At 40.6% G+C, this 23,466-nt stretch overlaps 1 protein-coding gene across 1 annotated transcript; it reads right to left on the bottom strand.

The window, feature by feature from the left end:
* Positions 1 to 522: 522 nt before the first annotated feature.
* On the bottom strand, positions 523 to 23,432 carry XAB2 (XPA binding protein 2). Its single transcript, XM_087709751.1, has 19 exons — positions 23,346 to 23,432; positions 22,095 to 22,243; positions 21,642 to 21,765; positions 19,428 to 19,625; positions 15,298 to 15,432; positions 14,977 to 15,141; positions 12,289 to 12,433; positions 11,704 to 11,855; positions 11,160 to 11,279; positions 10,720 to 10,851; positions 10,229 to 10,360; positions 9,377 to 9,490; positions 8,558 to 8,720; positions 7,727 to 7,917; positions 4,880 to 5,002; positions 4,023 to 4,194; positions 3,785 to 3,911; positions 1,262 to 1,371; positions 523 to 1,126 (listed from the first exon to the last, which is right to left on the bottom strand). The coding sequence occupies exons 1-19, from the start codon at positions 23,388 to 23,390 to the stop codon at positions 1,065 to 1,067; spliced, it is 2,559 nt and encodes an 852-aa protein (XP_087565877.1). The 5' UTR covers positions 23,391 to 23,432; the 3' UTR covers positions 523 to 1,064.
* Between the last annotated feature and the right edge of the window lie 34 nt (positions 23,433 to 23,466).

Here is a 23,466-nt window from a genome sequence, read left to right as displayed (position 1 = left end):
AGAATCGTTTAGAATGAATACTATCCCTTGATTATTTTAAGTAAAAAATGCAGGCATACCAGGGAGGTTGCTACAATCTACCTGTGGAGGAAAAATGCAGATGTCTGTGTTCAACGAGGAGTTCAAGATAGGATTAGTTCCTATTGTCTTGTATCTTAAGAAACTCCTGCCAGTATTTGTTAGTGGAATTGAAAGTTACTCTGAGCTCTATGGAGTTATCCACTTTTTCCTACTTGTTCAAATGCATTTAAAGCCATAAGGGGAACATACGCTTCAATTTTCTAATGTCAAAGCTAATATATAATTAGTTACAATTTGTTCCTGGCAAATAAATATAAAAATGAGATGGAGAGAAGGCTTAACTTCTATTTCTCCTCTGCCTAACCATACTGGCTGGGAATTCTGGGGGATTTAGTTTCAGCACCTTGAAGACTCCAAATTAAAGAATTCCACTTTAAGGAAAGCTATAATTTAAGAAAATCTGTAATCTTGGTTTTGTATTGCAAAAAAAATTATTAAATCTGCAGTTCTTAATGTTTATAAAAATATAGGAACATTCATTTTAAAAGTTCATTTCTATGAATGAAGGCTAATTTTACACAGTAAACAATTATTTCACCTTGGAGCACTATATACATTAAGCTCCCCTCTCCCCTTGTCTCCACAATTGCCTTGTTTGTAATTTAAGATTTCAGCCCAGGCAATAATAAAGCTTTTAGTGATAATGAAGTTGGTTAAGAATAGATATTACCATATTTCCAGAAAGATAAGCCTGAGTTTAAGAAAATTCCCCATGAAGAAATAAGTGTCTGCATTCATTACCATCCTTTCCGCAAACCTTCCATTTTAAATGTAAATTACTTGGGAGAAACGTTTCTCTTCCTGTTGGTTAAACACAATACAACTATCAACAGCATTTTATAAATCGCTTCTTTCTCTATTATGTTGAGTTGCCAAGAAGAACAGCAGCTTAGAAGATCACAAAGAAAAGGCTTTACACACTGGTTAACCAGGAAGGTGTTGTCTCTACTCCAGCTTAAAGCAGTTCATTAATAACAAATAGTTCAGTCATCTTTAAGGCCACCAAACACAGCAGAGGGGACCATCTTCTGTTCCAGCTGCACCTCTGTAAAAGAAGAATTAGAATGGTTAGTATGAAAACCAAGCATATATTGGCTTTTCAAAAACAGAGCTCCTATTCATCAAAGTCAACAGCCATAGCACCAGAAGAATGCTGCTGCGTTACCATCCTCCCTCTTACCATCAGGCTCATTGTCTTCACTCTCATCGCTTTCATCCAAATCGATGTCTATCTCATCAGGATTGGCCTGCTTGGAAAGTTCAGCCAATTCACTGCGGGAAGCATCACTCCTGAAAAGAAGCAAGGGAAGAAGAGTGAACTTGACAGCATGATTTCCGATCAGAACTGTCCTGTACTTACCCTTCTCTAAGAAAAGGAGCTGCCTGTCCTTTTGCCCTGGCTTCACGTTTTCAAAAAATGTATTTAAAATTTTGACATTTGTACATCTAAAGCAGAGATAGCCATCCTGTCATATAAATTTTCTAATACGGAAAGAGTGAATTCATATCTAAACATTTTCAAAGCACCCAGTTATCTTCACCGCCTGGAAGAACCAGCTTCACATCTCTGTTTAGCTATGGTGATTACAACTTGCCTTTTGGAAAGCGATTCTCTCAGTCTAGGCCAGGGGTGTCAAACTCAATTTGAGGGCTGCATCAGGGCTGTAGTTGGCCTCAGGGTGGACCAGCTGGGTGTGGTCAACTGGGTGGGCGTGACCAGCTTGATGCCACTCCCCAAATTGCTGGCTTGTTTCCTCTTCATATTGGGTACATTGGCCTGATTTTTCCTCCTCGCACTGAGTAGACCAGGAGAGCCCTGGGGCCAGATTTGACCAGATTGTGGGCCAAATGTGGCCCACCGGCCTTGAGTTTGGCACCCCTGGTCTAGGCTACTTTGGTAGAGTTACTGAGGTAAGGAGGAAGATAACTTTATCTTCCAAAGAAGTTTCTAAGTATGAACGTGGCAAGAGTTTGCCAGAGACCAAGAAGAGAAGAAACCAAACTGGAAATTGCTATGAAGAACAAGGAAAGATAAAAAAACCTCAGGAGCTTAGCAAAAGCTTCAGACAACTGTTAGAAAAGACAAGAAGTAATATTATAGTAACATTTATAAGGACATTGAGGATGGAAACACACTGAAGATGGAAAACCAAGAAAATGTTCAAAATGGTGGTCAGCATCCATATACCATAAAAGATATTCCCTACTTACAAGAACCTCTATGACTAGAAGTTAATTATTGTCAAATTGGAAGACTACAGAAACTGATGGAACACCTACAGAAATACAACACGCAACAGAAGAAGAATCAGTAAAGGTTCTAATCAAGCTACGCCAGCAAATCTGGAGAATAATATGAGGACCAAGAGATTTGAAGAGGATGATTTACATTCCAGTTCCTGAAAAGGGGGATTTGATGGAATGTGCAAAGTATCATAAAACACCCTTCATTATACATGTTAACAAAATAATGCTTAGGATCAGAGTTCTACATGGAAAAAATAATGCCGGATTTGGAGTTAACTTTAAAAAAGGTTGAATAATAGGAGACATTACAGCTGATGCAAGTTGGATAATTGGAAAAACCAAAGAAATCAGTACCGGTAGTTCTTGCTTACCAACTGCCTCGTTTAGTGACTGTTAGAAGTTATGATGACTGTGATCTTTTATATTTACGATCATCAATGTCCCACAGCCATGTGATTGCCACTCCGATGCTTTGCGATCGGCACACATTCACAACCGTCACAGCATCTCACAGCAACATGATTACCATTTGCCTGTTTCCAACCGGCTTGCGACAAGCAGTTAATGGGAGATGCAGAAGTGAAATCACAAGTTGTTGCCATGTAATGCCTCACTTAAGTCTAATTCTCCTGCCTTCTCTTTTACGGCCCGAAAAATAGAGAGGGTCCGTTCTGAGTCTCTTGCCCAGCCCATCAGCATCCAGCTGCAAGCTATGCTACCTCTTATCTGATCATTCCCGAGGCAGCATCTCTATATTCTGTCACCCAAGATCTTTCTCACATACTGTTACATTATTTGAAGGTGGACCTCTCTGGAAAAAGCTGTAATACTGGGAAAGGTTGAAGGAAAGAGACCAGCAGACAACTGGATAGAGTCAGTAACAATGGCATTTGGGTGGATTGGTGGAAGACCTGAAGCATCCCATTAGGGACAGCATCATGGAGAAAATCTTATGTGTATTGCCACTAAAAGTTGACATCATCTCGATGACACACAGTCACGTTAGTAGTCAGTGAAATCAGAAAGCCAAATAGTACTCTCTATTGGCTTCCGAATGCATCAAAAATCATTCAGACCACACTGTACAAAAAGTACAAAAACTGTAAATGCAAAGCAGGCTGTCCTTGACAATACTTCAGTGTCATCTTTCCCTGGAAAAATGCATTTGAAAGCTTGAAAGCTGAAATAGCTGTTTGGTAGAAAATTGTGTTAGTTTCTCAAGGCAACACCACAGTCCTGTTCTCATTCTAGACATGTTAGCAGCTAAGGCACTATCTATTCAACTGTTTCTTCCTGATTCTTGATGGGTTAAAATAATATACATTGTCTTGAGTTTCTGAATACAAATCAAGGAATCGGTCACATTTTTCCCATCATGTTTTTTGGATGTTATGAATTCAAATAGTCTTCATAGGGGGGAAAATATAAACAAGTTGTCTACTTATAGTACCCTCACCTGACAAACAAGATCTTCTCCTTAGCTCGAGGCTGATCTCTTTCTGCTTCAGCTGCCAGGTGTTCTGCTCGCTGCTCTAAGAGCTTCATGTCATCCATGCCGCTTTGTCCTGGTGCCAAGTCAGACACTGAAACAAGACAATGTTAAAGAGGAAGGAAGAGTAGGAAGGACAGGGAGGGGGTTTAGAAGAGAACAGAAGATGTAGCTCATCTCTGTCTTAAGAGAAGGCAAGAAGTACCTGTGCCTGTGGCATTGCTGTAAACCTTTAGCATCTGAGAAGCCATGAAGTTAACCTGAGTATTGTAAGTAGCCTGTACACTTCGCTTAATGCGCAGCATTTCTCGGATAGTGTCTTCGTTCCCATGCCGAATCTCGAATTCTTTCCATGTCTGCCAGAAGTTGGCTGTAGTCTGGGAAGGGAAACCAAAAAGATGTGTGTTTTTTGAGGACCGCTGAGAAAGAGATGGTGGCAAAATTCAACAGTTTCCTCTGAGCTTTCTGATATAAAAAAGGGAAAGATTTAATGAGGTTAAGAGGACAGAGGTCAACTATTATTGCACTCTCTTATCTTCTACATCAGGAATGGGCAGCCATAAACAACAGGGATATATTTATTGCATAAGCAAAACAAACACACACACCTTTATTTATCCATCAATGGTTGCAGATGGAAGAATCCATCCTTGTTTTTCCAGAACTGCATATAAGATTGTCGTATCATAATACATATACAGTAGTACCCCGGTACTCAACTACTTTGAAACTCATCAATTTTGGTACTCAATGCATTTTGACGTGAAAATTTTGTCTTGGTACTTATCATTTGCTTGGCACTCAACGCACAGGCTAGAACTTATTGGTATCGGCTGCCTTGTGACTCACTACATTTTTCCTTATGGGAAAAATGTGTTTGGTACTCATCATGCCTCTTGGCACCAATTAGCAATGAGTGCCACTTAATTTTGAACTGAGCAGGAAGTGATCATCTCTGCTCTTTTGGCAAAATGAGAAGCTGCTTCCTTCCTCCTCCCAACTTAAGTATTGCCACAAGCAGACAGTATGCTAGTTTTCTAGTACACAGAAAAAGCCACTTACTCGAGGGTCACACATCTGTGAACAATAGGAATAGATTGCCCGAGCTCGGTCTATTTCACCCAATTTGCATTCCATATCAGCAAAGCGCAGGCACATGTCCTGAGCATGTTCATCTGTCAGCACCTGAAAGAAGTAGGGATATTTAAATGTACCATGCCCTTCAATACTTCAGCTTCTAGGTGTCAGACCTGGAAGCCTGGGAGTCTTCTTTCGTTGGGGGTGTTACCTGGAACCCTGACATTAGGATGGTGTGAACTAATAATCTAGAGCTAAGTATAGCATGTAAGGATTACGATTACCCAGAGGGCTTTCAGAATATTTCAGCAATTGGAATAGCTGAATTGATCTAGGAGTTTTGTACCAGGAAAACAAAACCAATTTGAACAATGTGAAAAAGTCTGTGGCTATATGGATGCCACAGCCAAAGAGATAAATGCTGATGCAACCTGAAAAGGACGAGAGGTAGATTTAGTGGGAAGAATTCTTCTGGGCATCGGACAACAGACTTTACAGAAAAGGATTAACTTTTCTTTAGGTGAAAAAAACAAACCCAGCAAAGCTTTTCTGCTCTTTATGGAGGAACCACTCTGCAGACAAAGGAACTGACTTCATTCATAGGAGATCTTACATCTATACCAAACTCCATTCAATCGGCAAAAACATAATCCTCAACTATGAGGTTAACTTTCTTCCTCAACTGCAAATTCTTTGCTCTTTGTGCTGGTGAGTCTGTTGTCCACTGGCCAGAAGAGCATCTGAACAGCAAGTTCAAAATATAATCATAGTCTCCAAAGTTATGGCGGCAGGAGAGGTATTTCCTAAGGTGGGCCTATAAGTGCTATAATACTTTCTCCAATCAATCAAAAGTCTCATCTGAGAAAGCTTTCGGAAATCTGCTTGAGGCAAGTTTTATGTGCTAATACAATACAATCTTAGTCAGCACCTGAATGGATGAGCCTCAGACCCGCTTAATTTGTGCTCCTGGTTTGTATACATAAACAGACTGCTTGGTGTTTGGTTTCAGTGAATCCCAAGTATCCTGCAAATATTTAACGTGCTGAATATTTTGCTAGTGTTGGATGTATTTGGGATACAATTGGGCAACACAATCACTTAGGAATAAAGTTACAATGCCGATGTGGGAAAACGCACAAGCCTCGCAACAATGTCTAGAGCTCCTCCACTTTCCTGGCTGACACAGCTACCAAGAACAGTGTCTTCTAAGCGAATATTTCAGCTGGAATCTAAATAATAGGTCTGAACGAAGAATACTTACTCTAAATCAATTGTAGCTCAAGAGATTCACTGACTATCTTCCCCTCATTAAGGGCTTGCATATGGTGATCTATTCATGGTTACCTATTCCAGTTTAAGGATCTTTACCACTTTTGTCTAGTAATACTGTGCATTCTTTTAATGTGAAATCTAAGCTATCTAGCTGTGCATCCCCTCTAAAGTTCCTCTTCCTCCTCCTCCTATTCCACAAAGAACTGCATGTCCGATGGGGCCAGTGCCATTCTCCCTGCAAAATCTGTAGGATGAGCAAGGTCACAAAATAGGTGAAATGATGCACCTGACTTTTATGGAGGCTGCTGTCTGGGCTCTGGTGCTTCTTGAAGCTATTTTTTTTTCCTATGCTTTTTTGACTCATTATGATAGTGGCTTTTTTTACTTTCCTCCTGCAGTGTGAGGTGGGAGAAAAGAGACAAGGATGTTGAGGGCCAGATGGAAGAAGAAATTTGTGATGAAGTAGATGCCAGAGCAAGACTCCAGAGAGATAAAAGATTCCTCTCTGTTTTGCCCAGAAACGCTTCTCCTTTAATTGTTAAATGACTAGGCTCATAGATATTACATGTTGCCCACTTTCTTGGCTGGAGCTAGCAAGTCTGGCATCTTGCTTGGTGCCTGGCTTCTATCAGGAGCTATAGTGTTCTCCTTCAGGTCCCTTTAGTGGGAGAATTAAAACTACCTTGAGCACCTAAGATAGGGTATCTCTCTTTCTTTCATAACCAAAGTGGCAGGTGCAAAAGGGGCTGAGGATTCCCATATTTGGGTCTCTATGTCCTCCTGATAGACTACTACAGATAGTGGATTCCCTTTGTACCCCTGCTGTTTCATCTCATGTGAACAGAACGAAAAGCTATGGGCAGAGTCTATCAATCTATTTGCAACACCCCACTTTCCCTCTTCTGGAACTGCTTGTGAAATTCCGCTTTTGGACTGATTGGGAGAGGGCAGGATGCTATGCTGTTCTCTGGCTTCCCTGTCGCTCTTCTGTTATCACAAAGTACAACAAAGCTGCCAGTGCTGTATGGATGTTGTTGCAGACACTAGGGATTAACACTGGCTGGTTGTAGTCTTAGAGGCATATCAGTTGTTCTAGAAATTCACACTCGTCCTTGAGCACCTGACCATGAAGTGGGATAGAAGCTTTTGCCATTGTTGGACTTCTATCTTTTATCCTGATGGCTGGTTTCTTTTTTTGGCTTTTTTAATTTTTCTTTTCTTGCCAGTCAGCTCCAGAAGGACTGTTTCCTGCTTGACCTAGTCAAGAATAAAAGTAATCTTCTCCAAGGGAGCAGGCAGTTCTTCCTGGCCTTTCTGATCAACTCAACAAAAACCATTCCTTTCCTCTAGGTTTAATTTGATAACTATGACCTCAGGATACCTGCAGATTTATATAGGAGGAAGCAACCCAAGATGCACATGCTCTAATAAGTGACCCACGTTTTTAATTGTGGTTGGCCAGCTAGAATAGATTAAGCCGTGCCATTCTTTGAAGGAAGCTGAATCATATTGGTTCAGAAGAGAAAACCAATAGATGCAATTGAAAGAGCATAAACTAACCTCAATCGCCTTCTCATAGATGCTACGTGTGTGGGTGACGCCATAAATTTCAGCTGCTCTCTTGATGTAGATGTTGTACATATCATGCTGCTCTGCAGGCAGCACAGCCTGGGTAGCTCGCTCATATACTGCCATGGCATGGCGGGCCAGCCCATATTCCTCCTCCAGCCTGGCATATAAGAGATAGATGGCTGCAAAAGGAAAGAAAATCAGAGCCAGATTTCATCTCCCTTCAATTTCAGGTCAACGTTTTTCATATCCAGACTTATTAGCACGCTTGTTATCAAAAAGCACTCAAATAAGTCCGTGCTGAGAATTTGCCCGCTCTGATTCATCTTGCTCTCCTCCCCTAAATGATGAAGAAATGAAGAGAAGTTCTAGAATCTAGGTCTATGGAGATTCTCAGTCATCCAAATCACGGTTGTCCAAACGTTGCTTTTTCAAAAGGCAACTGGACTTTTTTTTGGTCTTTGACATGATATCAAGAAGCTTCTTCAGTTCTGAAGAACTGAACTAAAGAAGCTTCCTGGATGAAACTGAAATGTCGTCAAGCAAAAACAAAGTCCAGTTGCCTTTTGAAAAAGCAACGTTGGGAAGAGAAGTTCTCTTTACCCAATTTCCAATGAAAAAGGCATTTTTGAGTCCTCAAGATCCTTCTCAGACCAATACAGCAAGTCCACCCATACGGATTATTGGGTAGGCTAGGAGCTTTGGTACAATAAACTGTTGCCCAGAAGACTTGTTCTATCCAACCTTTCTTATAATTAGAATCTGACTGAATAGGAAGAGTTTGTGATTCAACTTTTCGCTAGAGAGACATTTAATACATACTTTTTGCAAATTTCTGGGGACAGCCATCCAGGGCCTGCTCAAAAAGATCCCGAGCACGCTCCAACTTCTTGCCACCATAGCGGTCAATGAATTTGGTTAGATAGGTGTTCCAGATATCATAAACATTTGGCCACTTAAACAAGGAGATGCCTCTCTCATATGCCTGCCAAAATGAACAAAAAGTATAAACCAAACGTTCAGATGGCTTTGCAGAAAGCTCTTCCCTCTTCCCCACTCACTTAAATACCATATGGGACTGTCATCCCTTGACTATACTGATTCACATTTTAAGGAATATTTTTTTTCCTGAAAATTGCTAACCAATCCAAAACCACTTTAATCGGAGATCCTAGGACTCTTCTCCTGTATTCGACTGCTAATAATACCTTAGTTATGTTTCTGTTTAACGTTTTCCAATTAAACAAGAAAAATCTGATTGCCATTTCAGAAGAAAGCCAACACACTTTTTCGATAATTATAAACAATAGCTAAGGACAACAAAGATGCATGGCAATTATAGTGCAAAATATTTACTCCACCTCGTAAGCTGTCCCTAAACCTAAGCTTACAGGTTGCTCTGAAACATAGAACATCTCAACGTAGAGTATATTGGCTAATTTGTTCAGAGATTTGAGAAAGAGAAAGATTCAATAATTAGCCTTTGCAACATACTGTACATAACAAGATCTTAGTGTACTGCAGCTGGTTCGGAGTTCGCTTCTGTACTACCATCTGTAACATGCAGTGTTCCAGGTTCAATGATTTCTACACTGACAGAGACCCAGATGGCAGAAGGCAGCATTGATGAAACCAACTCACCTTGAAGCTCTCTTCAAAATATTTGTGTTCTTCCAGGAACAGACCATAGTTAATGATGATTTGTGGGGTGGCAATGCGAAGGTCCAAAATGCGATCATATACAGCCTTAGTAGACTAGGAATGGGAAAGCAAAACAAACAAACAAACAAAAACACTTCAATATTATGCTGGACCAGAACCCCAATCACAGGCACAGAATCTTATTACTCACTTCCCAACCATGTCCAGATCGAGAGGAAACACTTAAATTTGAGATTGAATGGCTTTTGTAGTGTACCTTCCTGGCTCCCACCCCAACCCCTAAGCTGGTCAAATCAGGTGCTGTCACACTCTCTATCAGTAACATGACAGACATTAAATGAATAGAAATACAGCAATGCACTTATAGGAGACTGTTATTACCATTCTTCTTTAGCTACTCAGGGGAAGGAACAGATGGTTGTGTCACTAATTCTGTCCTGGCCCTGCGGCTTCAATAGATTATTTCCAAGCCAAACTCATGAAATAGGAGGGAAAGGATGCTCGGATTCCTTAAAGAGGAAGAGCAAAAAAAAAAGACAAGACTATCTTTTAGTTTGGATGCTTTCCTATTCACCTGCAAATTAAGAAGGGTAAGAAATACCTTGATTTGATTCTAAGGGGGGATTATTATTTTTAAAACATTTCCTCTGTGCTTGGTTACAGGACTTTGTCCAATCTCATCAGGTCTAAAGAGACAAAAAGGGGAAGCTTCTTCTAGATGCCAAGCTGAGGCTAATAAATCTCTGCTTGGCAAGATGGCCCATTGTAAAAATTGCCAGGAGAAATGCCAGCTGGGCTAGGTAAGAATGGCAGCGAACCAAGACCACTTACTTTGAAAGTGCCGAGACTTTCTTCCAAGTCAGCCAGCATGGACCAAACCTTGAGGGACTTATATACACGGTTCTGCACAGGCTCTGTGGAATCAAAATATTCGGCTTTCTTAGCTGGGATAGCTGTAGCTTTCTGGAAGGAGAAAAAAAAATGACGATGAGAACAGAGGAAGTAGAACCCCTGGAGCAAGCAGGTTAAGAATTGGGTTCACATACAGTATATACACATACACGTAGCTTTGTTGTATGCAAAAGGAATCCTGACTTTCTTCAGCCTTGTTTAACTGACCCCAAGCCCCTCTTATTGTGGAGTAAAAAGAATCTCTGTCAGCTTCCCAGCAAGCAGATTCTTGGTCCACAATATCCGAGAAGATAGAGAGAGACTACAGAGACCATCTGCTCAAACCTAATCATTTGGAAAACTATTAGTCCAGCAAGTTTGATTCTAAGACTCCAAAATGGCCTCTCCCTGTTTGTTTGGCTTCTTCTCACCCTCAGGATTCGCAGGGCTTGATCGTAGTTCTCATGCCGCAGCTCCATCTCCCCATACTCGCACCAGACGCTGGCCAGCTCATCCACCTGCTTAAAGTTCACCTTAGTGGCCTTTTCAAAAATTGTTCTGGCCTGGTATAAGACAGAGAAAGAAAAAAAATCAGAGGAAAAGCTAGAAGAAAAATAAAAACACCTCACCGTGTTTTCTCTTTGGGCTCTAGTCTGTAATGCACCTGAAAAAAACCCTCCCCAAATTGCTTTGTGCATCACCAAGGACTGGGGACCTTCTCAGAAACCCTACAACCTCCAAGTACCCATTTGGAATGTTTTTATACGTTGATTGTGAAAAACCCATAATTTAACTCTTCAGACAGCAGCTAGGAAAGAGAAGCTGGAAATAGGCTAGGGCAGTGCTTGCCTCGGCCCAGTGCATCACTCACGTCTTCGATCTGTCCATTTGTCTCGTAGAACTTGGCAAAAGAAACCCACAATGTCTGTGTCTTTCCGGTGGCTTTAAATGGATCAACCGTCTGCACGGCTTCTGTGTACGTGTTGATGATCTGGAAGGAGTAAAAAGTAAGTCAGAAAGGAGTAAGTCATGATTGGAAGGTTCCTTTCTTGCTTGCTTCATGCTTGGGTGAAATACCGCGAAACATAAAACTGAGCAGGTGAGAAGAAAAAAAATCTTTGCGTTAACTCAGCCTCGTTAAAAGGCAGAATTTTTTTTTAGCTACTTCGAGATGCAAGTACATGAAAAGAAGCACCGATATCTCCTATTTTCTCAGACTAACCTCCAAGGGCTCTCAAACTGGGTGGCTGACTGATTCAAGTTAACTGCTTGAAAGGTATTTCCATGAGCTCCAGATCCAGAATGTTACTGTTATCTAACATAAAATCCAGTATTTAATAAATGGGAACAGTGTTGTAGGCTACTGGCTTGGGAACATGAGAGCTTTAGTCATTCAGAGAGGAATGTTCTCCTACCTCCCAAGGCTTGCCTTCATACAGCTTCACCCTCTTATGCCACTCATGGACATTGTGAGGATTCTGGCGCAGGAGGACACTGTTGAGAAGCAGAGGTCGCCGTGTGATCAGTTGCTCAAAGCGTGCCAGACGCAGTTCCAGATCTACGTCATCTGTTTTCCAAACAGAGAAACAGCAGAAATGAAATTATACTTTTCCAAAGGCATGGGAAGAATAAGAAAAGTAAGAGTTGTGCAGCCTATAACTAATGTACGGGATGGATAAAAAGAGAGAAGCCGTTTTCTGTTAACATTAAGGTATTATCTGTAATAAAACACAGGGAAACAACCCAGCATCATGTAAAAATCCAGGATAAAGATGGACAGAATTGGAGAACTCTAACATCAACCATCAGCTCTAGCTAGCATAGCCAATGGTGAAGGATGATGAAATGAAGGAGGATTGTAAGACCAAGCAATCTGGGAAGTCCTGATTGGTGAAAGTCGGAAAGCTTTAGAAGACTCAAAAACTGTGTTACTTTCTCCCTTAGATCCAGCTTAAAGAAAAGGAGTAACATTTGCTTTCTTCTGGCTAAGCTGCTCTTACCATCCTCCTCACGTCCCATTTCAGAGTTGGTCTCCATCTTGGCAGCAATCATGCTCTCCTCAAACTGGGCGTAGCTGTCAAACACTTGAGTGAAATCCCGTACCGTCATCACTGTCTGAATAGCTTCTTCATACACATCGCGAGCCTAAGACAGAGACAATAGTCACCAAAGCTGCTCCAGAACACAACTTGTTTGGCCTCTCTTCTTCAGCCACCTGGCGGTTTGCACCTCTCTTCAAAAGAGATTGGTTTTATAAAAGCACGGTCCATCTCTCAGGACACAATCCATCTTTAGGAAAACCAGGTTCTCATTTATGTGGGACAGCCCAGTCAGTTAAAAGGCAGAGCACTGGAATGAACATGGTCTAACAGGGAGAAAAATCTTCCTCCTAAACTGTTCCAGTTGCTGCTAAGAAATTACACCTCCTACGTCAAAGTGATGGCTGAGAGGCTTGATCCTACTCGAAAAGCAAACTTCAGGCAACAGAAAATTGCACCCATAATTTGATTTTCCCGTCAAATCCAAAGTCCAATAACTAAGAGTATTTTTGGTTCGTATCTGAAAAAGAATGAAGTTTCAAGCTCATCCGACAGAGCCAAAGATAAGAAATGTCCAGCTTCCTCTAGCTGTTTTCTTTGCCCATGGGCTAGAAAACAAAGGTTTTTTAAAATCTATCTGGCATTCCCTAAAGACTACCCTGCAGTTATAGAGTGCACTAATATTTTTTTATCGATGCAAAGTGTACTACGGAAGCTAACACAGAATTCAAAGAGTCCCTGAGAGCATTTTCCTGCCATGGCCACTGAGAAGCTCATGATCCTAAAGTCCCATGAGAAAGACAAACCTAATAATATTGGCTGAATCTACCCTTTGGGCCTGAAACAGGCTAGGGATCTGATGGCATGTGTTTGGTTCTACAGATTTCCTATTCCAGGGATACTGCCCTTTTTCTCTCTCTTTGTGTGGGCAAAGAAAAGTTATTTTGAAATGAAGTCCAGAAGTTGTACAGGGCCCACAATTGGCCTCTTCTTCTTCTTTTCAACCTCCTAAAGCTAGCAAAGGCTGACAAGATTCTAAAAATGGAATATAAGTCATGTGTACCCATGAACAATGAAGTTATTTATATCTTATCTTTATTATTTGTATAACTATCCCAAAGCAGTGAACACACACAATGCTCCTTCTATTTTCTCCACAACAATCCAGCGAGGTAAATTGAGCTGAAAAAGTCACCTAAGGTGGGTTTCATTCTTAAGGTGGCCCAAAGTCACCTAAGCTGGCTTTCATTCCTAAGGTGGGACTCAAATTCACAGTCTCCTGGCTTCTAGCCTGATGCCCTAACCTTTAGACAAACTGGTTCTCATGTGCCCTGTTCTGAACTCCCTAATCTTAACTTTTTGTAATAGTTACTGCTCTCCTCTGAAGGGGTAGGTAACCATTTTATGCTTCCGAACTAATAAGCAGGAAACAGTATTTGTTTCCCAGCTACATTTCGAGGGCTGCAAAAGAGCAATAGCACTTAGACTTGTATACCACTTTATAGTGTTTTACAGTAGGGGTCACCAACCTTTCTGACCTCAGGGATCACTAAATTCAAATTTTAAATCCCGCGGACCACTAATATGATCAGTCTAATGACCAGCTGGGTGGGCGTCGTTAGATGGTCATGTGACTGGGTGGGCATGGCCAACTCGATGTCACTTATGTCAAGGGGCACCTTGTCAACCTCTACTTGCCACTCCTCGCCTGCCCGCCTGGGCTTCTTAGGGCCCCAACAGGAAGCAGTTGTTGGAGCTAAGCAACCACCACAAGAAAGAGTTGGGAAAATAGCTCAGTTCAAATTGGATCTGACTGAGAAGGAGGCTCAGCAGAAGCTCCTCACTGGGGCTATGAGTATAGGCTTTCCAAGCAGAGGGAAGACCTGTAATAAGGCCAGGTTCCAGCGCTTGGGAAGCTCAGCAAGCTGAGATGGTCAGCCAGTTCCAGGCCATGATGCAGTCCCACTGGAATAAGGTCCTCCGGCTCTTCCCTCCAGCCTTCGCTCACAGCCCCGCACCAGGAGGCTGAAACAGACCCCAAGTCCAAATTTCTGCCCCCTCTGCGACCCGCAAAAAAGACCCCGAAGGGGGAGACTCTCTGCAGCAACACAAGCATTCATTGCATGTATCTGGTCCAGGGGCTGTAGTTTGAGGAGCCCTGATTTAGTGCAATATAAAAAATGCAAATAAGTTTTCTGGGGATCACCAAAATTTTCTTGTGGACCACGAGCGGTCCACGGACCACCAATTGGTGACCGCTGTTTTACAGCACTCTTTAAGCAGTCAGCATATTGCCTCCAACAATCTGGGTCCTCATTTACTAACCTCGGAAGGATGGAAGGCTGAATGATGCACAACTGAAAGGTTGATAGTGATGCACAATTGATTTTTTGTCCCCAAATCTTTGGTAAGAGTTTAAAAAATATTAGACTTAACTGAAGTTCCCAGGGCTGTACAAACTGACCTGCAGAATGCCAGATCCATTTCTAACCTAGCCTAAGATTTTCTCACTTTAGTAGGGTTAAATCAGGGGTACAAAACAATTTGGTGGCTGCTCTCCGTCCAATCTATGCTTTGGGAAATTTCTTCCAGGGATAGGATTTTAGCCTGTATCATCATATCATGCAGACCGCTGGATTCAGTGCCTACCTTCTCAAAATGGCCACTGCGGATGTAGTAATCTGCCAAAGAACACCACAGCTTGCCCAACTGGTCTGTGAAACGAGTCAGGCCACCTCGGATGATGGCCCCCACATTGAGTGATTTCACCTTGTCTGGATTTTGAGAGATGAGATCACAGAGCTCGTGCCATAACTGCAAAAGAAGCCCAAAGGGCCAAACAGTAAAAGGCAATAGAGAACTCGGAAAAGTTTCTGAGAGGCATAGGAAAAGCACGCAGGCTTAGGCAAAGGAGATTTAATATGCAAATTAAATGGATGGTAGAAATGATTGTCTATTACAGAAACCTACCTGATAATTGGATTTCCCCTCCTTGGAAACAAAACGCTCATCATTCACTACAGCTGCAAGACGGACAGCGGCTTCATCCAGACGGTCAATGGAGTGCAGATACTCAATATATTCCTCTGCGTTCTCAGGGCTCAGCTGCAACGTAAAAGAAACCATACCTATAAACCTCATATCACGGGCTCAGAGCACCTAGCTGTTAAGAGAGTTTAGGATTACTTAAGAGTGCTGATGGAAATGCTATTCTGAAGACTAGTCGAGTGCAAGAACCAATCTGCATTCATCAGCCTACGTTAGATGAATATATTAGGTGTTCAGTTTATGATTATTTTGCTTGGGAGAGAACACTGAGGAATAATTAAGCTGTACTTGGTCAATGTTATATAAGAGTTTGAAAACACAAAGGGGCGCAAAACTCAGCAACCCTAAACTTATACTTCTGATTATTAATATATCTAATAATCACACTATTTCAGAAATGAAAAAACCCAATCCCCTGATTTTCAGGGCCATGTGCCAACTATATCTCCCCCCCTCCGTAAAATTAGCTTTATGCTTTGCACCTGATTTTTCAGACTCCACCTGACTTTTCTGCAATCACCATCCCTCAGTAAAAAGTTCCTTTTGAATTGTGTGTGATTTCAAGAGTTTTATTTCTTGGCAGAGGAGTTGAGGCAGGTTCTATTTGTCCACAAATCCTATGCCAATTAAGAAAGAACAGGAAAATGAGACTAGGCCAAGACTGTAGTATTTCCTTAAATGCCTTAGCTCAGAAACTTTAACTAATCTTTTGAGGTCTTTAACCAAGTTTTATCTTTAACTTGCACATGGGATCAGGTACATTCCATTATTCCCCAACTCTGGCAACTTACAGATGTGTGGACTTTACCTCTTGAAATTCTTAGCAATGGTCATGATGGTTGTGAAATTATGATAGTCTATATGTATATCTAGAAGTTGTTTTTGAGTCACATATTATGTAATCGCTTCTTTTATGTACATTTACAAGATTCCAAAGAAAAAGGACAAAGATTCTGTATTTTAGCAGTTGTGTACAAGAAGGAACGATAGAACATGTGTGGGGGGACACACAGACAAACACACACACACGCACACACACACTCTGACTGTGCTGGTTTGCCATATTAAAGCTGATGACATCTGAACATATTTACACCTGATTTTTATCATAAACACGCAGAGAACAAATAGAAGCACCTATAACAGACCACAATCAATCAGCTGAAGGTCACAATTACCTCAACAAAAACGCCAATTTTTATGCCTTTCTTGTCATAATTCACATCACTTGCATAAAACACACTAATCAAACAAACTATGTCTGTTCTTAGACTTTGACAGAAATAGTCTTCCTCAGGCCAAAGGTTTGCAACAAAGGGCTCAAGAAAACTGCAAATAAAAAAAAATTCTCAGTTCCTTATCTATGCCAGTAACAAAAAGTAGCCAAAAGGGGGAAGAACCAAGGTATTCTCTGATTGACCACCATTTTTTTTGAGTAAACAACCACTTCAAAGAGGGAAATTCTAATAAAATATATATTACAGGTAGCTCAGGACTTACTACTACAATTGGGACCAGAATTTCTGCTGTTAAACTAGGCAGTTGTTAAATGTTGTGCCCAATTTTATGACTTTTTGCCATGGTCGTAAAGCAAATCATTGCAGTAATTAAGTGAATCATGCAGTTGTTAAGTGAACCTGGCTCTGCTGCCCCATTGACTTTGTCAGAAGTCAGTTGGGAATGATGCAAATGGCAGTCACATGAACATATATACATCATTAACTGTATCCCTTATCATTCCATTGTTAGTTGTTGTAATTAATATTGGTTAACAAAAAATCCTTTACTGTTATATCTATTTTCTTCTCATCAAACCAACATATATATATACCTTATTGCCCTTATCAATTATTTAACAAAACAATCTATAAGTTACTAAATTACTTACTTACTAATTATAAAAGTTAAATTTTTTGTTATCTACTTTCATATATCCAATAACATTACACCTTTATAACATATTCAAAGTCAGAATTAATTAATTAAATTTCTAAACCTTTTTCCCAAATTATTGTTCGCAATTTATATCCAAATTCCTTATATTAAACCAGTACATATATGTCGTTAACTATCTCTTATCATTTCATTATTATTGTTATCATTAATATTTGTTAACGAAATCATTTATTACTTATATCCAGCTTCCTCACCTCCATCAAACATAGAAATATATCTTGTTACCATTATCAACTATTCATTTAAGCAAGCAATCTAAAAATTACTAAATTCCTACTTACTAATCATCAAACTTAGCTATTTTTTTTATTATCAATTTTCATATATCAAACTGTGTCCTTCCAGAAGGCATGTGGTCTTATTTCTTTTGCCATTTGTGGAGTTAATCTTCTGTTTATATCCTTGGTAAAGTTTTTATGGACATCGCTCCGCACCTTGTTGACTGTTGGATCTCTCAGTTAATCTCAGCACCCTTTTGCTACTTTAATTGAATTATCTTTGATTGTCAATCCTGCTTCTGATAAAAATTTTCTCTTTAAAACCATCATTTTTTCTCTTTTTTCTTCTTTTGTGCCTTGAAATTTGGGGTAGAGCTCTGGACCATCGAATTCCCCCCTCCAAACTCCCATTTTTTTGCTTTTAACCAGTTTCATTTCAGAAATCAAATCATTAGTTTTCTTATCTTTGTGTTCATTTTTCTCTTCAGTTTTTGGAGCTCCATCTCCCTCATTTTTTTCTGATATAAACTCTTATCTTCTTGGAAATTCTCCAAGTTACCTCCAATAACTTTTGAATTGCATCCCAAATCTTTTGCAAAATTAAAGTTTCCTCTTCTGAAAATTGATCCATGTTTCCAAATTGTAAATTACTGCCACTCTAGCTTTCAAAAATCATTTGCAATCTTCACAAGAGGTTCCATTTCCCCCCCCCTCCCAGTGCCAATAAGGCTCTCAAGGGACAGCTGTGGTAAACACTTTGTGCCCTTGGTTCTTATCACTTTTAGTTACAGAGCTTTGAAGCACAAAGACAGTGAGATCAAAGGAGAAACAGGAACAAATGCATGGTTTCAAAAAAAACCTCTAGCCTGTAGCCTTCAAGCAGCAGAATTCAAGTATTTTTTCACTTTCTTGTGTTGTCTCAGATTTAGGAGGGACAAAGTTCTTAAATGGCGTTTAATTGCAAATAATAGACAATTTTCGTTAGAGTAGAGAGGGAGATTTTAGTCCTTAAGTTGAAAAATAAAGCAGGAAGGAGCCGAAGAAGAAAAACCGGTCTGTTCACTTTAAGAGGGGAGAGAGAGAAAACAAATTGTGAGGAGCATTTCAATCCACAAAGTGTAGTTACAAAAAGGAAAGCATACTAACCAAAACAATCCAATGAAGATCAGTTCCGCCGCTAACTTCTTCTGCTTAAGGATTTAATTTAGCATAAAAGAGATTTTGGGGGGCATTTTTTTTTTCAAAACAGAAAAGATTCACCAGATGATCACACTTTCTCTTTCCATTTCCTTCCGTTCCTTCATCAGCCTAGGCTGCCTTTTGTTGCCAGCTTGAAGTCCTTCTCTTGTATCAATCAGAGACTTGCGTTGTCCCTGATATCAGCAAGACGTGGTCTTCCTGTTCACCGTCTCATCAGGGCGTTTTAGGTCTGATTGGACCCCCCCAGTGGCAAAAGTATCAGCTGCAGTCTCAGAACATCGAGACCGCACATCCGTACTGTAGGGACATTGGCTCCTCCTCTCCAAGTGCCGAAATTTTGATGATGTGACTATGGGGATGCTGCAACAGTTGTGAGAGGACCAATGATGACTTTTTGCAGTGCCGTTGTAATTTTGAACTGGATGCTAAGTGAATGGGTTTTAAGTCAAGGAGTGTCAAGACTGAATCATTTTGCTTCTTTCAAACTCAACTCTTTTTAACTTGCCAATGAATTTGGGGAGAGGAAAATAGAATGCTGAGAATGTGTGTGTGGACCATGAGAACCTGGCAACCACCAAGGTGCTTATGAGATGGACTGTTCCCATAACAAAAGGACATCTCATAATTGGGCAATCCTGACAAGGAGTACCAATAGTGGGAACGGTAAGACACCCTCACCTTTAGGTACCTACGGTAGACCCGTACAGCTGTTTCAGGTAATGGATAGAGTCGCACAAACTTCAGGTAAAGTGGCCAGATACGATGGTGCTGTGTGATGGGCAGAGCTCTGAGGGCCCGATCGAATGTCCTGCGGGTACGGGTGATGCGACATTGGTCCATGAGAAACTGGCAGTAATCTAGCCATATCCGAGGCATCTGTAGGAAATATAAGAAATGAAATAATCCCTTCAGGAGGGCCTTTTCAGTAGTAGCTCCGACCCTTTGGAACGATCTCCCCGTAGAGATTCGTACCCTCACCACCCTCCAGACCTTCTGCACAGCCCTCAAGATCTGGCTATCCCGTCAGGCCTGGGGTTAAAGATTGTAATCTGTCCCCACCCGAATGGTGAATGTTGTTTCTATTTTTAATTATGTATTGTTTTTATATGTCATTGTTTGTATCCCCTTCCTCATAAGTTGTAAGCCGCCCTGAGTCCCCCCAGGGAAAAGGGCGGCCTATAAATAAATTTTCCATTCCATTCCATTCCATTCATTGAATCAGACAAAAGTCCATATTGTCCACACACAAACACCACACATCCTTGAATAAAAAGGCTCCACCTATAACTTCATGTTGGAATGGCCTTTATATTTGTGAAAACAACACCCTAAAAAGAAGCCATAACTGAAATAAATGTAAATGTTTCAAATAAGAACATAGTCACTCTCCTGATGGATTGGACCTTTGGCTCATCTAGTCCAGCTGTCTGTTCTCACAGTGGCCAACCAATTGCACAAGAAAGCTCACTAGTCTTCAGAAGCAGTCACATCACTATGAAGGATAATAGGCAATGATCACCATGACTTTCATTTTTTTGAAGTCAGATAGTACCCTGTTTCCCTGAAAATAAGACCTCCCGGATAATAAGCCCAATCGGGCTTTTGAGCGCATGCGCTAAAATAAGCCCTCCCCGAAAATATTGTAACACAGCAGCAGCCATGAGATGACCACGCTCGCCACCTCCTGTACCTCAAAAATAATAAGACCTCCCCAAAAATAATGCCAAGTGCTTATTTTGGGGGGGGGGGTGTCAAAAGAAAATAAGACCCTGTCTTATTTTTAGGGAAACACAGTAGCCAGTAACATATCTTGAGGTAGTGAATTACATGTTGTTTAAAATGCCCCTCCTTTTTTCCTACCTTGATTGTTCCAAGATTCAATTTCATTAGATGACCTCTGGTTCTAGTAATTTGGGAAGGAGAAAATAGCTTCTCCTTGTTCACTTTGTTTACATCATGCATAATTTTTACAGCTCAACCATGCTTCCTCTCATTCGCCTGTTTTCTAGACCCCCAAAATCTCAATATTGCAACCTTTCTTCATAGGAAAACTGTTCCAGCCCGTTAAAAAAAATCTTACAGAAAGTCCTTGACTTACAGCCACCACTGAGTCTAGCCAATTTTGGATGTTTTCCTCCCCATTTTACTGTTTTAGTCCTCCCTTTTTGGTTTCGCAAGTCAAAGAAATAACCAGAGCTCCCTTATGAATAGTAACTTCAGATCCCTTACCTGTGAATATGTATTGCTTATATCATGTTACTTATGCACTGAAATCTCATCTTTCTGAGAAGAATAAATTTGAGTATACCCCTTCCTTAGTCTTACTCAATATTCTTCAGAGTCCCTCTAGCATTTGTTGTCTAACAAGCACTGCAGTAAGCCTTGATTATGGGCATTTTCCATAGTAAGTTGAGTCATTACATGACTGGACTCAACTTTATGATCATTTTGATAATGGCCACTAAGTGAACACCATGGTTGTTAAACATATCATGTAGTGTAAATCTGAATCCAGCTTATCTAATCAGGGTCTTGGGGGGGGGGGGGGGAAGCAAAACGCAATCATATGACCATGGGATACTGCAACCAGCCATAAACGTAAGCCAGCTCCCAAGCAACCAAAATGTGATTATATAACCACAAGAGCAGTGTAGCAGTCATATCTCTGAGGATAGGTTGTAAGGAGGTAACTTTTTTTCGAGCCTGTCCTAACTTTAAACAGTTGTTAAGGAATGGGTCATAAATCGACTACCTGTAGTCACCTTCCTTTCCAATCAGAAAACTAATTAGCAAGTGTTTCAAACCAAGCCCACTTGAGTTTAAGGCATATGTTTTTCTCATTCATGTCTTCCTACTGCTTTTGGGCTCTACCATTTGCAGCTAACACTGTACCTTATGCATGAAGACCAGGGCACGTTCATGGCAGTTGTTCACTTCTTCATAGCAGGAATCTGTTACACATTTGCTCTTCACTTGTTTCCGCCTCTGCTTAAGGTAGTTGTACCAGAGCTTGTAGCTGCAAAACACAACAAAAGAGACCATTGACATCAAAGTAAAGAATTTTGATCTTTTCCGACTCTGATTGGCAGCAAATTTTGAACCGCAATCTTCACACTTTGTTGGGAAGATTTAGCGCACAAAGTAGCTACATAAAGTATTACTGATCTCTTTCAACAAAAACAAACAGACAAAAAAACGGGGGTGGGTTGGCAGAAGGGGCATCCAAGTTATTGACTTTGAAAAATCAGTGGCTTCTATAAAAAAAACTGGGTGTTAAAAAATAATTTTAGTATTTGCAAAAATGTAATTTTCAAAACAATCATAATGAATGAAAGATAACCATACCTTCCTGGCAATTCTTTAAGAGCTCTCTCATAGATCAGGTTCAGGATATTTTTGGGAGCATTCTGCTTGAAATCAATATAGCGGATCCAACACTTGACAGAGAATGGGTTGCGCAAGATCTCTTCTTCATACTGTAGGTCTTCTTCCTCCTGTGCAAGAGAGGTGGTACGGATTTGGACAAAAAGCACTGATTTCTTTCACTGAACAGCCCTACAATTTCAATATCTCAACAACATTATTTTCAGATTATTTCCATAGGATAGATCATAGCATTAAGTAGTAATAACACATATGTGGGGGACCCAGAAAATCTAAACACTTATCCTAATATCAGTGTCATTAAATAGCTACTGGCACATCTCTGTAATGCTCCACACCACAAGTTATATGGTAATATAATAATTTTATAAGACTATCTTACTAAATATTGATATAAAAGTTGTAGCAGACTTGGAAATACTATTATTTTAATTGCAATATTAGATACTGTAATGATGTTATGGTCTTTCCTGCCCACCTTACAAAGGTGCAGAGAAATTGCAGCTATACTTATCTTAAAATGTGCTTTCAAAAGCAATATAGCATTATGTGATTTTCATTCTTTAATCATATACTGTTAGAAGGAAGTTGGCTATACAAGCATTTTAGGGTGCCTATATATTTCCCAAATCATTTCTTTAAGATAAAATGCAGGCAGTAGTTTCAGACAGCCAGGCATTCCTGTCTGATCTTTATGGATTGCCATTCAGTTGATAATGAAAAGGCATTAGTTTTTCCCCACAAACAAAAATCCCTATGGTATATTGACAAGGTTGCAAAAGCGATCCACTGTGACTACACTGTTTTTTTCTGTTCATGATCGGGTGTGTTTGTGTAAGAATATACTTAGACCAATATCCATACACTTTAAAAGACTTATGCCTAGGTCTATTTATCCATGTTGTATGGCTATATCATCATCATCATCATCATCATCATCCTTCCCATCTTCTTCATTACCCGCTTCTTATTGGTATCATTATGATGATTATGACTACTCTGCTGCTTTGCAGCTTTTGCACTGGAGACAAATCCCTCCGATCACACTTGGCCAATAAAGTACAGTATTCTACGGCTCCATTGGAGAAAAAAATCTCGAAGCGAGCCTCCCCTTCCGAGCGGTTCTACTGAGAAAAAACCTCGCCACGTAAACATCGATGGAAGCCCATCCTCCCGACCCAGGGACCCAATCTCTTCCCCAGCCGTACTCACGAAGAAAAGCTCCCGCTTTCCTGACACCGTCTCCGACTCCGGCATCGCGGACTTTTCCTGTCGAGGCCAAATACGGCGCGCAAAGATGACGACTTTCCACCCCCCCTTCTCCGTTGCGTTC

Source organism: Thamnophis sirtalis, unplaced genomic scaffold, assembly GCF_051295495.1.
Source record: "Thamnophis sirtalis isolate CommonGarterSnake01/CBP01778 unplaced genomic scaffold, rThaSir2_p1.2 scaffold_3, whole genome shotgun sequence".
Lineage (NCBI taxonomy): Eukaryota > Metazoa > Chordata > Lepidosauria > Squamata > Natricidae > Thamnophis > Thamnophis sirtalis.
This window is presented reverse-complemented; position numbering and strand designations above follow the sequence as displayed.